Source organism: Stegastes partitus, unplaced genomic scaffold (genome assembly GCF_000690725.1).
Source record: "Stegastes partitus isolate 25-593 unplaced genomic scaffold, Stegastes_partitus-1.0.2 Scaffold1785, whole genome shotgun sequence".
NCBI classification, from domain to species: domain Eukaryota; kingdom Metazoa; phylum Chordata; class Actinopteri; family Pomacentridae; genus Stegastes; species Stegastes partitus.
Window position 1 is genome coordinate 54,777 of NW_007579516.1, and position 14,802 is coordinate 69,578.

Here is a 14,802-nt window from a genome sequence, read left to right on the forward strand (position 1 = left end):
TCTTATTAATCAAAGGAGGAAATGACCTAAAACAACCTGCCTTTGCATTTCAAATACCCAGCACACTTTATCCCTCCTTCTGACTTTACAAATACATCAGGCTTAAAACATTTTTCTGCCTTTTGATAAAGCCATTCCTGTGAGAATCTGCTTGTTTAGTAGCTACGGAGCTTTTCCTGCATGCCTGGTCGGGATCAATGTCACCTTTCAGAGGGTCTGGACACTGGGCAGTTCAGGGGAAACGATGGCCACAAAGGGCTCTTTCAGCAGGCACAGAGCCGTCCCCCAGTCTGACCTAAATCTCCTCCTTCCCTCTCCCTGCGTCGACTCTGCTTCGTAGCAGCTACTCAGACATTCAGCCTTCATCCTGGCTTCACAGGGAAGCAGAAACGAGGGCCTGGTGAGGGAGTCAAACCTGCAGGGTAAAAAACATGGCCCTCAGGGGGGAAGAGGCAAGTCTCTGGAGGCTTTGGGTGCTAGAAACTAATGAGATTTGATAGGAAGGAGAGACCTCAGATAGTGTTTCATAAGTGAAGTACAAGACAGAGGTGGATATTGTATTTAGTCTCTACATGGTGCACACTGAGAGGCTTTAAATGCTTTAAAAAAATCACAGATTGTTGAGTGTTTCTGCCTCAGCACTTAATCATGCTTCATCAGATTGCTCAGTCCAAATGGCTGATTAAAACGCTGGCAGGATTATGATGAATGAGCACCGCTTTCTAAAGGATGACAGTTCTGGTGGAGGCTCCACCCTCCGAACGTTTCCCCCTCTGCTCTGTCATCAGTTTTAAAGCCCCCGTCTGTACAACTTTCATAAGGTTACATGTACATGTTTACACTCGGCCCCTAAGGTAAACTGAACTACATTTGCACTGATGTACATCATCGCACCACACCCCCAAAACACTCCAGCGCTTCTCTTTCGCAGCCGAGCGTTACTTCAGCTCCGGGTCAGGCCTGATTGATTCTCCAGGTGAAGTGTTCAGACTTGGGAAACGAACTGATACGTGAGTGATAACACAATAGAAGTCTGTCTGCAGCCGTGATCACATCCAGACATTGTTTCACCGCTGCCAGAAGAATCCACAGAGAGAGAACTGAATGTCTTGATGTTGGATTATTCACTATCTGAAATTACAGTTTGCTGTTTGTAAAGGAAGCCTGACCAGTGTGTGCTTTAAACGCACAATTGCAACTCACAATCGGAATAATAAATAGAAAATTATTCATTTTTTTAATACAGAATTTTATTACATTTTAACAATAACTTAAACAACTTTATTTGCAGAGTTTCAAAATCCAGTCACACACATCTGTCAAAAAAAAAAAGAAAAAAAAAGAACACATTGCAGAAATATTTTCCATCAGGCGAATGAATGTTGTTGATTTCCAATAAAGAGAGAAGGAAAACCTTTCAAGTAAAACAGAATATTGAACTTCATCCCAACAGAACTCATATTGAGCTCTGTCTATTTGTTGTTGTTTTTTTTTTTGGAGTGCAAAATTACAAAAATAGATTTCTTTTTTTTTTTTTCACTGGGCATAAATCAAAGTTTAATTTAATGAAAATTCTGAATAAATCCTTTCAGGGTAGAAAAAAAAAAAAAAAAACAACAACAACTCTTAAACACTTTTAAATAATTGGCATGAACGGCGAATGCAGTAACGCGGAATGTTGATGAGCACCAGTAGTAGTTTCTGAAGCATCGCGTCAATGCGTTCAGTGACATTTTTACCTGAAACACAGTTCGATACACAGTGACCATCTTGCACACTCGCGTGCTACAGCTATTTGTTAGCGAAGCTCCCAGTGTGAATGAATGGACGGTTACCATGACAACGTTAAATCAGCATTAGGAAAAGCACGACAACCTACAGTATGGATAATCCCTGGAAAGATGTTGGTTTTTGAAAAACAATAGCGATCAAAGGGGTGGTTTTTTTCTTCCTCATTTGTGTATCTTAAATGTTAATTTGTCACTTCCCTCGCCGCTCTACACTCTGTTTGACAGAGATTCTTTTAATGCAATTAATTATTCTTTTAAAGCAGTTGCTTTAAAAAAAAAAATGCATCAGCAAAACATCTGGCGCACAAAACAACATATGACATAAACAAACACTTTGGGAGGGGGAAAAAAAAAAAGAAGAGGCAAAGCACGGTTCAAAAGACTATTTTACATTATTGTCACGTGGTTCAAGGGTCGATGAAAGACACTGCGATGTAGCGGGTGCCGTTGGTGGTGGGGAGGCCTTCGTGGAGGTGAGTCAGTCGACCCGGGTGCATGAAGCTCCAGCCTTTCCTGGGTGACTCTATGGAGCAGTTGTACCTGTGGAAACGGCAGCCTCCGCCCTAAAATAAGGGGAGATCGAAAGGCCAAATTAGAACAGAAAATTGGATTATAAACTGTGAAATCCTGTGAGGTTAGGAGTATTAGGGAGGAAAATAAATAAGTGGAAAAGTTAAGATGAAATCACATTTGATGACATCCAGATGTTCCAACTCGAGACTCATCTCCCGTAATACAAACCCTTACCTGAAAGTCTGAGTCTTTGTTATTGAGGGCGATGTTGATGGTGAAGGTGGAGGAGTCGTGGTGGGGCCTCAGGTACGCCTGCCTCTCAGGTGTATATTTTACCACAAAGTTCATTAAAGCGTAACCCTGCCGCACAAAGAAACACATCATAGTTAGTTGACAGTTAGTGTATCTTTGTCCGAAGGAGAATCTGTCCACAACTACCAAAGAATGTCGCATGCATGTGAAAACAGGCCAGAATTTCCACAGTTTGAGCTTTTGCGCAAACAGAGGTGGGGTTCAGCGCTTTTTCTTTTGTTTCACTAACCTTCGTGTAATAACCAGAGAACACTTTTAACGTGACGGGTGATATGAACTCTCTGATGAAGTGCAGCCACTCTTTATCAAACCCGATTTGCTTCATGTGAATGTCATCCGTCGGCACGGTCTCGTAGCCTCCGGCGATTCGCTTGTCCTGGGAGGGGGGGAAAAAAAAAAAAAAAAAGGAGAGAAAATAAAGCGGGCCGCGGTGTGATTAACGATGGAACAAATGACCCGCCATTCCCCAAAGTGCGCGACCGCGGTTTTCAAAGCGATGATGATGATGTGCCTGCGAGAGTGCATGTGTGTTTCAAACCGCAGGCTGCGCCGTCGTCGGCCCGTGTGAGGCCCAATGACCCGTGCGGGGGAGAGTATCTGTACGCATTCGGTCTCGCAGGCAAACTTTGCGACACATTAATTGACCAATTTCAAACTACATAAAACAGGCCACATGAATTAGACGCCATAAAAGTAAAACGCAACATCATAACCCTTTATTTTGTTGTATTTAAAGGGTGGACCTGGAGAGGATGGTAATAAAATTGTACTCTATACACTAATCTCGTGTTTATGTGTGAGATTGTGTCTGACATGAAGATTTAAAAAGTAGTAGGCCCACTTACAATACATCTGGCGTACATTTAACCCCACGAGTGGCTATAAAAGGTATCTTGAAAGTAGCAGATGATTCCGTCATCCAAGACAACAAAGGGACGGTTGCTCAAATAAACTTTACAGCACAGCATGATGCATTGTTTCCTTTATTCCACTTCTTTGTGTTGGTGTTTGGGTCTGATAAAGCACATCTAACAGAGCACCACTATGATGCATTAAGGGGTTTTATATCTACTGTAATTATCTAACTCAGGCGATAGAAAAGTTGTGAATGCTTTTTTTTTTTTTTACACTTACTGAGTAAAGTTCAGCAAATGGCTTCTTTTAAAGGTTAGACAAAGGAACTAAGGTGTCTGGAACTTTGCTGACTTTGTAAACATACAGTATTATGCGTGTTAGATTGGTAACTTATTGTCGCAAACATCTGTTTGGGGTTATTTAGTACTTACATGAATTTCTGTATAACTGTCAAACGAATTTGAAGCAAACTTTTAAATTGTTGCATGTTTCCATGAACTTTTTTGGAGTGAATAAACGAGGCTGCATGGTGTCGTCAGAACGTGGCAGCGCAGGCTTTGTTAAGCGTGGGTGTAATAAAATTCTTCTTCTCCAGAAGTGGAAACAGAAAGTTTATCAGTCATGGGAGTTAAGTGTTCGTCATGAAAGAACTTGAAAAAAGCTGATGAAGTGCATTAACCTGTTTCCGAAAAACAGCTCAAGTGTTTGTAGAAACTTTTCACATTTTGGCACTTCCAGCAATCTTTTTTCATACGATATATCAAAGTGTGTATAAAAATATGCAATGGAAACATGACTGATAAGTGTTTGCAACTTTATCAGCTGTATATCGTAGTTATCAGACTCTTTTTAGAGTTTTTAGCCAGGCTATTGCCCCTAGCAAATGTTCGTATGCTCATGAGCTAAAACATGATGGTAGAGATGGTTAAAAAATAGACCTAATAAACATTTACATGTTAGCGTCGTGAGAATTTAAATTGTAAAGTACAATAAGACTGATAACCTACTTACGCAAACTTTGATGTTATTTAGCATCAGAATGACTAATAATTGAGGAAAAATAGCCAACAATTTGAAGGTTTAAGTGGTTAATTAGGTTATAACTCTAGAAATTAGTAGCCGAATTTCCATATAATTGTCAAGTGAATTTAAGCAAACTTTTGGAACGTTGCAAATAATCTAAAACCAGAAAATGTGAGTTGTCTCCATGAACATATTTGGCACAAATAAACATGGTGGTATCGGTTACATTGGCTGTAATGAAATTCTTCTGCATGAGAAGTGGAGCCAGAAAGTTAACAGTCATGTTAATGAAATGTTCAACAAGCCAAAACGTAGTTGAGAAAGATGTTTCCATCTCCCATAAACCTAAAGCCATTGTATAAGCCTTTCAAACTTTGGCATTCCCATCAATCTTTTTAATCTGATTGACAAATATGCACATAAAAATGCATCATGGAAACAAAGCTAGTCAGTGTTTGAAACTTTTTTTCTGTCTTATATCATGATTAGCTGAGTCTGTTTAGATTTTATAGCCCTGATTGATTTTTTAAAACATGTTTACACATGAAAGTACAATGTTATATTAAACATGATAAAAAATTATACATGACAAACATCTTCATATTAGCATTTTTGTGAGAATTCCAGCATACTGACACTAGATTGAACTCAAAACACTGCCGTTTGTAGCCTCACCACCCTGCTAGCATCACTATTGACCTCTTATTAGCAATTAAACAACAATATCTTTACCTGTGGTGACACGTGGTGGGCATTTGCTCTGGTTGTTTGACATTTTATAGATGAAACCATTACTTAATGAGGCAAAAGCAGTTAATGGAGAATGAAAATAATAATTATTAGCAGCCATAATATTATTCTTTGCACATTGCTGCACTTACAAAAGTGTGTGAACATTACCACTGAAAAAATAAGTACTGTGCCGTGCCTGCAGTGTGATGACTGCTGTTCTGTGTTCAGGGATCCTGAACTAACAGTACTGACCTCATGTTTGCCTCCCGACCATGAGCCGTAGTGCTCCATCTCCTCAACTATTTCATCACAGGCCTTCTCTGAAAAGACTGGGAACCAGAACACATCTGGACAAGGCTGTAACACACACACACACACACAAAAAGACTACTGAGAATAGACTTGAATCACACCTTGTCCTGGAGCTGTTGTGACTGTAATGTAATATCCACTCATGTTAAAACCAGATGGCGGGATTTCTGTGCGACATTATGTCATCCTGTTACACTGTCTGTCTTGAAGACATGCAGATATGCACATGTAAATACAAACCTGCTCCAGGAAGTTCTCAGTGAAAATTCTCGTGTAGTTTGGGTGGATGTATTTCTCCTTCCAGTCCTGCAAGTAGAAAGAATTTCAGATTAGTGGACATTTTTTTGGACTGTTTCCTGACCTGCATACCTCACAGAACTAATCCCCTTTCCCCGAGGGCAGTTTCCGGCTCGCCAAATACAGGAGAGAATCACAAAGCCCTATCAGTCAGGAGCCTTATCACACTGAAGTCATTATTTCAGAATTGTTTCACATCTGTAATCCTTCCATTATGGCTAATAACCTTTACAGGTGGCCTTTGTTTATCTTAGCTGTTTCAGAAAAACAGCTTTTGTTATTTTTTTTTTGAGCGTGAAGAATAATGAGAGATCATAATGACTTACCACAGGGTTTTCAAATATCTGCCACAAGTCGTTGTTGTAATGAGAAATGTTATAATTGGCTGTGGAAATGAGCCTCCCGAAGTCGTGACGGTTGGTTATGTACATGAAGACTCCCTGCAGCAAACAGGAAAAGTTTGTTCAGTTTCATAAAACTTAGAGAGGCAAAAAAAAAAGAAAAAAAATCTCCAGTGTCTCAACCATATCTTCATAACCGTAATACATGCAGATCTACAGTACATGAGGACTCATCAGTGGTTTACACTGGCAAACTTGTGGCAAACTACTAAAGAGCTTCATTTGCACAAAAACGAGAATAAAGTCTGATTCAAGTGTGTTTAAACACACTGAAATCAATTGTGTTCAACTTAGATCAAACCGAAATAGACATAGATACCATATAAATAATCTAAGATTATTTATGGGTGTTTATGGGTGGAGGGCTGCAGGGGTGTTGGTGGTGGTGGGTAGGGGGGGGACAGGACAGGGTTGGGAAGTGAGGGGAGAGGAATGGGAGAACAGGAGCAGAGGGGTGCTTGGGACAAAGCGAATCCAGGAATAGTATTCCCTGTACCGTGAAGCATGGGGAGAGGGTTGTGTAGGTGTGGATTTGGACTCACTATCAGACTAGGCTTTGCATAAAACCAAAAAAAAAAAAAGATTAATTAGGGATGGTTTTGCAACCTCCTGGTGTACGTTTCCAAAATGCTAATGTACAAATTCATCTTGTGAAAGCTGTAATTTAGACCAGATGCTTTACGTGAGCGAAAAAGAAATATTGTCGGAGCCTAGTCTGAGATCAGTCAGTGGGTTTAGAGGGAGCAGCTGGTTACATATGTTTGCCGTAAGGGTTTTGCTGTTCAGGGTAAAGCATCAGGACAGGGGACTTGCATGTGGACTGACTCTCTAACCTTCTTTTCTCCTCCGTGATCTCCTCTCGGAAACGATTACAAGAAACAGAACAGAAAACAGGTCTTTCTCTCTCTAGCTGACACAAATCTGCTTTAAACCTGAACTCATCACAATCAGAAAAAAAAAAAAAAGGTCAACATCAATTTCCAAAGAGCTGCCAGTCATCCGAGTTTCTTATGCAAGGACAAAGACAGCAGCACAGACAGCAACTCAGTGTTAAAATGTGAACTATGCGTGTGTAACTGCCCAATCTGAAATACAAATGGTGTATTAATATAATTTCCAATGGAGAATGCATGTAAGAAGCACAAGAAATTCTATGTTATCATTCAAATACCTGCAAATTTACAGAGTTCAATTTGCCCAGCCAAGCAATCTTTAATCAAATCAGGTACAAGTCTTTTGCATGAGAGAACGAGTCTGCCTATGAAATAAATCAAAGCTCAAATCAGCTTCTGATTGCTAACCCATTGGAAATGGATGTTTCAGAATACAGAGTAATCAAAAACAAATGGAAACCTTTGGGGGCCTGAGCATATGGAATGATTCCGGAGAAGGGGAGTCTTTTTCTCTGTGACTGGTCTAAAATAAAGGAGAAGCATCATGTAAACAGGATAACATAAACGATTATTTCAGAAGACAGAGTGACAGTTGAAATATATATATATATATATGTGTCACATACATAGGAACTGAGGAGGAGAGGAAATGCGCCTGCATGAAGCAAGATTCCCTCTGAAGCTGATGTTTTTGTGGGTTAACGTGGGAAGAACGCATGCTGGGAAAAGGAGCGAGCAATCCAAATTTAGTCTGAGTTTGGATCAGGCGTGGCAGCAGTTAAGTGCTGAGCGCAGGTGACATGTCAGTGACACGAAGCACAGCTGGGTGAAGGGCTAGCAAGCGAAAAGGGAGAAAAAAAACGTGTAACAGACGAGAGGGGGTTTCGTAAGATAGCCATCCGGGCGTTGCAACTGCTTGCACTGACTGTGGTCATGACAATGAGGGCAGAAGAAAGGGGAGGATGATGGGATACAAGTGGAGCGGAGAACCTTAATGCACCATAGAGCAACTATAAACAGAGGAGGGTCATGCCTTGATGACAGACAAAGACAAACACTCATACTTGCCAGTCTTTGGTTTCCGTCGAGCTGTTGACTTTTGTCAGCAGTTACATTTTTAAACTAGCTGTGCTGATTCTTATTTTAGTACGTAAATACAGAAAATTTATTGTCTATTATAAATATCCCTCAACGTGGCTATGACCCTATGCAGACATGTTTTTCTAGAAGAGATAACTTCATATTTCCATAACAGTAATACATTCATAATCCTAAAACATGAATCCCAAAAGATGGAGGTCGTGCCTTCTTACCATTTCTCTGGCATTTCTACACAAAGCCATATCTGGGTCCAGTTTCTCCAGAACAAAGTAGTTCCTTTCTTTCAGCTCATTCCTTAAAACACTTCCCTTGACAAGGTATACATGTGCCATGTAAGGAATGTTCCACACACCCCTAGAAACAACAAAACACAGAGAAAGGAAGTGTGCATTTTTTTTCAGCAACCATCAAAATTTGCATTCTTGGAGCGCTGGAGGAGATTTTTGACATTTCACCGCTGATACCATTTATGGTTACAAGTGTGGAAGTTATTGGAACGCCCGGTAGTGTGGTGAAATAAGGCCGCCTGACAAACGAGGTGCTGATCCTTTTGCCAACTTGGTCAAAATGACATAGCAGACAGTTTTTGTGGGTGATTATATTTGGGTTTCTCCTGTGGTGGGTGAGTATTTGTTTCTCTGTGCCAGTCTGGATGCCATTTTCTACTTGTGTTTAAATGCAGACAGAAGTGGTGAACAATGCTTTTCACACCTCAGGATATAACGCTCAGGAATAAATCACCGCTTAGTTAGCTTTGAAATGTGCGTTCTAAGACGTAGCTCAAAACAAAGGGTTTGCGGTTTATGGCTAAATGTGCAACTGTTGTTATTTACAGATCCGTCACTCACAGATGCACGAAAATACAAAAAGCCATAGCCGTACGTAACCTGATTGCCCTTGAGACTTACACACGTTTTCGCTGCACAATGTCAACATAATCCTCCGAGCGAGCGTAATAACCGTCCAGACTCAGGGCTCCCCAGAAGTTGGACCACAGCTTGCTGTGACGAGTGACAAGGGGACCAATTATTTTTCTGTAGGAAAGCAGGAGACAAAGTGGAGAGATGGTAATTCTGTCAGAGCAGATAAAACTCAGTGAATCTCACAGACAGGCAGCCACCTAATGTATTGAGTATTTTTGTGGTAAAACCAGTGTGCTGCATATGAAAGATCAACCCTCCAGCCGGAAAGTTACAATCACTGGCATGTCAGTAACAGAATGTAGAAATGAGTAATGCAAACCAGACCTATGCATCATGCTGGACTAAATTCGAGTTTTGCTGCAGCAGGCTTTTTTTTTTTTTTTAAACCCAGAATCTGGTCTATTTCTCTGAATTTGCATGAAATATAGTAACACAGGATTTTTCCACTGCTGTTCTTTTAGTCTTACAAACCAAAAACCACATTGAAAGTGTTTTTCTTTTCTCTATTAAATAAACAGTGCAGACTTAAAATAATTGAACCATAAATCATAGTGTATGGATGCAAATGGACGCGCTACAGTATACTAATGGTAAATTTTCTTGGTTGAGATAGATTGGACTTTTCCTCCCACAACCCTTTTGCCAGCAAAGAATTCTCATGCTGCCTTTAAATATCCTAGAAAGGCTTTCGCCTCGCATGCCTCCAATAGATCACAATACCATGCCACAGCCACAATGACATCTCGTTTATGGGAAGCTTTCTTCCCCCCATCATGAGCTGCAGAGGGGAAAAAAGGGTTTGCATGTTTGTTTTTTGTATAATGCAAAGTGGCATTTCGGGGTTAGCGCGACAGACTCTTTCACTATTTCCATGTGGCCGGGCAAAAAACAGGAAGCCAGAGCAGCTTATTTTAAAACTTTAATTCACTCGGCTGTAATGTTCCTGCGGTTTTGCCACTTGAGGGGTAAATTGAATGGTTCAATGATCACAACAACTACCAAGGAGGTTTGTTGAACAGGCCCCAGTGTGGCTTCTGCTCCAGCTGCCGTGTCATTACCTGTTTTGCTCAATGAGGAGCTTCACCGTCTGTCTGTTGGTGAGCATGACGTCTGAATCTATGCTGAAGTAGTAGTCGCACGTGGCGTCCTTACGGCAAAGGTCCCTGATGGAACGAAACAAAAACAGACATGGCACAGCAAATGGTAATTTTTCAATCTTGAGTGGATTACAGTCAATGGAATACTTGGAAGTAATCACTGTCACAAGTTCAAATTTATCAGCTTTTAAGTATATGATGCAATTTTCAATTGCAGAGTCAGATTCAGAATTGGACTCCCACTGAGTATCTTTAGACCTCCGGAGGATAATGCGAACTTGATTAGAGACTTCTAATAAACCTTGGGCTTCTTCATTATAGGGCTGTCATGGCCAGTGTATTTAGGCCTGCTGTGCTTTGGATTGGATCTCTATGATGTGGCCTTACAGATTGAATTATTAGAGTGATAATAGACTGTTTCTCAACTTTGAGCAATGAGTGGGAAGCCCATACAAGAGCAAATGGGGATAGAGAGATTCCACCTGTGGGACGGCTGCATCCGACAATATATCAAATCGAGACTCGTCTACGGTCCAGCAAAGGGAGGACACATTATCAAAACCCCAAAAGAGATAAATATTGAGCTGACTACGATCCAAGCAAAGGAAAAAACAAGTTGTCTGAAATGAACACCTGGACATCAAGAAAGTTCATCATCAGGAATAATGCATTACCAAGGGAACAACACATTAACACTGTGAAATATTTATGCTTTGTTCAGCGACAGCTGTTTCCCTATATTGAAATAACACAGGCAGGATTTAGACATTTAAAATGAATTCATGATTAATCCGTGAGACTACATCATGTCTCAAAACTCTTGGGCGGATTGTATTACGGCTTTTGAGTCATGGATCAGGGAAAAATATGGGAGACGGATGCTGATGTGACCGTCTCAGTAACCTGCTCCGTTTACATGAACATACATTCATGTATCTTGTCACTGCAAGTCTACATCGAGATTTAGGGAGTTATTCCACACTGAGGTGGCTTTTCGGTGCAGTTTCTTCATTTCTCTATAAACAGGATTACGCAAAAGATACGAGGCGTTGTTCCAGAAGACTTTCTTTAAAATTGCATTATAGCGCATTAGCCTTGTCGGAGATCTGAAGTCCCCACATGTCCTTCTAATTACTTTAAAAGGGAACAGTGGCAGTAGAAACTGTATTTCACTCTATCGCGGATAAACTTCAATGTGGATACCAGATCAACCATGATCCGTTACACCACTATTAATCGGCGCCAACTGAACCTTCATCTGGTTTCACCAATTTTGCTCTTCAAACCACAGTTTCTGAGAGATGATATATTTATGAGCAGCATACATACATGCCCATGTTCCTGGCCTCTCCTTGGCTCAGATTTTCTTCTGGCCCAACAACCTTGAAACTGCCGAACACATTCCTGTTCTCCTCCCAGAACCTCTGGATGTGCTTCTCGTGGTAAACCTCCTGAACAGGGAGCCAATATTAATGGATTAGAAGCTACATATAAGGAGAAATGCGTTGTAGTGATCTCACAAAGAAAAAAAACTTCTGAGCAGCTGCATACACTCACATTGTTGTGGACAAAAACTTTGAGTTTATCCTTGGGATAATCCAGGGTCAGGAGCCGCTGGAAGAATTCGGGAAGAAATGGAGTCGGCTGCTCGATGAACACTCCGACTAACACGTTTGGATACTCCTGTTTAGATTAGAGGAGAGACAAATTAGAACTACTTTAAACAACCGGCCTTAGTGATGGAACACTGTTTAACATAAATCACAGAGGAATTTGACATTTCTCGTCTCACATAAGCAAACAGTAAAGTCGCCGCAGATGTCTTTCGCCACTTACTCACTCCTACTTAATCCCAGCTTTGCAGTGTACTGTGCCACAAGTTCACATTTAGAATTAATATGAGGTCTACATAAAAATATTGGACATCTTTTGCCTTCACAGAACAGACCAGCTGATGTTAGGACTCTAGCAAAGTCCCACTAGGTAAGCACATTGAAAACACATTCTCAAAATGTTTGTTCAGACAGTCGGGGTTTAAAAAAAAAAGAGAAAAGAAATAAAGCCAAAGACAAAGAGAGGAGGAAAGACTTTCCCATGACACTCAGTTCCAGCCCACACAGCTCAGTCTGGACTGCTGATCCTCTTGACCAGTTCACAGCAAAGGTCTGGGCCAAGGATGAAAAGGGATCCGAGTAGAACCATCTAATTTGTGAGTTCCGCAATTACTGTGTTTTAGGCACAAGGAGGGGGGAACTCATGTATCACCGTGAGGTTAAATTGTCACATCAAGACAGTGGACAGTCTGAAGAAGTGAAAGGAGTAGCAAAAAGGGCAGTGAGCTAAACAAAGGCACTTTTATGATCGCAGAGAGAAGCAACACCTCGGCTTTCATTAAACACAGGAGACGAAACTACAGTGGTGCAGTCAGTGAAGCGGTCTGGCTGGCACTTGTTTGCGTCTTTAGTGGTGTGAAACTCACAGTGACCCAAGTTCAATCCCAAAACCAAAGTACACAAAGAACTGTGCAGGGTTTCCTGTGAACTAGGTTTTCCCCCACAAGAAAGGTCTGGACACAGCGTGGCCAGAGTTTCCACATGACCGGATCTTCCAGAAGTCTATGTCCCAAACAAACAGAGGGGCACAGTCCAATGAAGTGCCTTTACTAAATTACCCATTATTGAAAAGCAGTGTTTTCTGCATTCATTATGGAAGGTCACCGAGAGTAGCTTTAACAGAGATGCCTTTCATGTAGCTGGGTTTGTACTGAATCGGCTCCAGTGAAACTATCGAGGTGCGTTTATTTATGGAGCCTACGGGATTACGGTAAATCTTAAGGGATTTGTGTCCCAATATTAGATTTTGTGACAAGCGTTGTGCTGTTCATATGGCGGGAACACCTCGATGTTAGAAGCGATGGATTTTGTTCCGCTTCAAACAAACTATTTTAAGATTAAAACAATGATTAACTGAGATCTCGTGTTGGCTTCATTGCCCCTCTTGGTGACATTTTTGACAGATGCAACCGCACAGCCGGAGACATTTCCTAGTGCCTGCCATTCTTGCTGTCTATACATTGCCAGCCCTGGCTGAACTCTCTGACAAATTTTCAGCGTAACCACTATAACTTACTATTGTGGATAAAAACCCATACTGAGGAGCCCACTAAAAGGCAGCCTGGTCGACAGTGACACCCCTTTAAATGAGACCTTCTGAAAACCTCAGAAGCCATATCCTGCACCACAGCTGTGCAACGCTTCCTCTTGCCCAAGTAGTTCCCCTCGCACATATGCGCTTTTAAAAGGGTCCAAAAGGGCGAACAGGCACATAACCTATTATTGCTGGAAGCAGAGTGTATGGCACCAGTGGTCCTGCTTATCTGTTCAGGAGTTGGACTCGACTCCTGCTGTCTAGACGGTCGCTGATAGATATATGGTTCATGCTCAAAGACCTGGCAATGCTTCACCCTTTCCAATGTCCGTAGGATTGGAGGCTAAAGACAAACTCACCACAGCAAAAGAAGACAGAAAAACAGCTTACTTCAAAGCACTTACTTTCAACTGAGACAAATCCACAACATCGTCATCACAGTGGCTACAGCCATGTTCATAGTTCCAAGCATTGGGGACATAGTTGCCCAAATAGTTCAAGTACATCTGGAAGGGAAAACATTTAGAGCAGGTNACAACAACAACTCTTAAACACTTTTAAATAATTGGCATGAACGGCGAATGCAGTAACGCGGAATGTTGATGAGCACCAGTAGTAGTTTCTGAAGCATCGCGTCAATGCGTTCAGTGACATTTTTACCTGAAACACAGTTCGACACACAGTGACCATCTTGCACACTCGCGTGCTACAGCTATTTGTTAGCGAAGCTCCCAGTGTGAATGAATGGACGGTTACCATGACAACGTTAAATCAGCATTAGGAAAAGCACGACAACCTACAGTATGGATAATCCCTGGAAAGATGTTGGTTTTTGAAAAACAATAGCGATCAAAGGGGTGGTTTTTTTCTTCCTCATTTGTGTATCTTAAATGTTAATTTGTCACTTCCCTCGCCGCTCTACACTCTGTTTGACAGAGATTCTTTTAATGCAATTAATTATTCTTTTAAAGCAGTTGCTTTAAAAAAAAAAATGCATCAGCAAAACATCTGGCGCACAAAACAACATATGACATAAACAAACACTTTGGGAGGGGGAAAAAAAAAAAGAAGAGGCAAAGCACGGTTCAAAAGACTATTTTACATTGTTATCACGTGGTTCAAGGGTCGATGAAAGACACTGCGATGTAGCGGGTGCCGTTGGTGGTGGGGAGGCCTTCGTGGAGGTGAGTCAGTCGACCCGGGTGCATGAAGCTCCAGCCTTTCCTGGGTGACTCTATGGAGCAGTTGTACCTGTGGAAACGGCAGCCTCCGCCCTAAAATAAGGGGAGATCGAAAGGCCAAATTAGAACAGAAAATTGGATTATAAACTGTGAAATCCTGTGAGGTTAGGAGTATTAGGGAGGAAAATAAATAAGTGGAAAAGTTAAGATGAAATCACATTTGAT

At 41.3% G+C, this 14,802-nt stretch overlaps 2 protein-coding genes across 3 annotated transcripts in view; both read right to left on the reverse strand.

The window, feature by feature from the left end:
- Positions 1–1,569: 1,569 nt before the first annotated feature.
- Positions 1,570–14,086, reverse strand: LOC103372600 (procollagen-lysine,2-oxoglutarate 5-dioxygenase 2-like). Its single transcript, XM_008302284.1, has 14 exons — positions 14,057–14,086; positions 13,801–13,902; positions 11,807–11,932; positions 11,579–11,700; positions 10,211–10,315; positions 9,138–9,263; positions 8,442–8,583; positions 7,589–7,651; positions 6,161–6,274; positions 5,778–5,843; positions 5,478–5,582; positions 2,845–2,991; positions 2,538–2,663; positions 1,570–2,353 (listed from the first exon to the last, which is right to left on the reverse strand). The coding sequence occupies exons 1-14, from the start codon at positions 14,084–14,086 to the stop codon at positions 2,198–2,200; spliced, it is 1,530 nt and encodes a 509-aa protein (XP_008300506.1). The 3' UTR covers positions 1,570–2,197.
- The window catches only part of LOC103372598 (procollagen-lysine, 2-oxoglutarate 5-dioxygenase 2), a 47,362-nt gene continuing 34,134 nt past the window's right edge, over positions 1,575–14,802 (reverse strand). For both annotated transcript variants that reach the window (XM_008302282.1, XM_008302281.1), the window contains 2 exons: positions 13,941–14,670; positions 1,575–1,623 (listed from right to left, as the gene is read on the reverse strand). In XM_008302282.1, the coding sequence (XP_008300504.1) occupies positions 14,515–14,670 (156 nt within the window). In that variant the 3' untranslated portion in view covers positions 1,575–1,623; positions 13,941–14,514. The remainder of the gene's footprint in view (positions 1,624–13,940; positions 14,671–14,802) is intronic.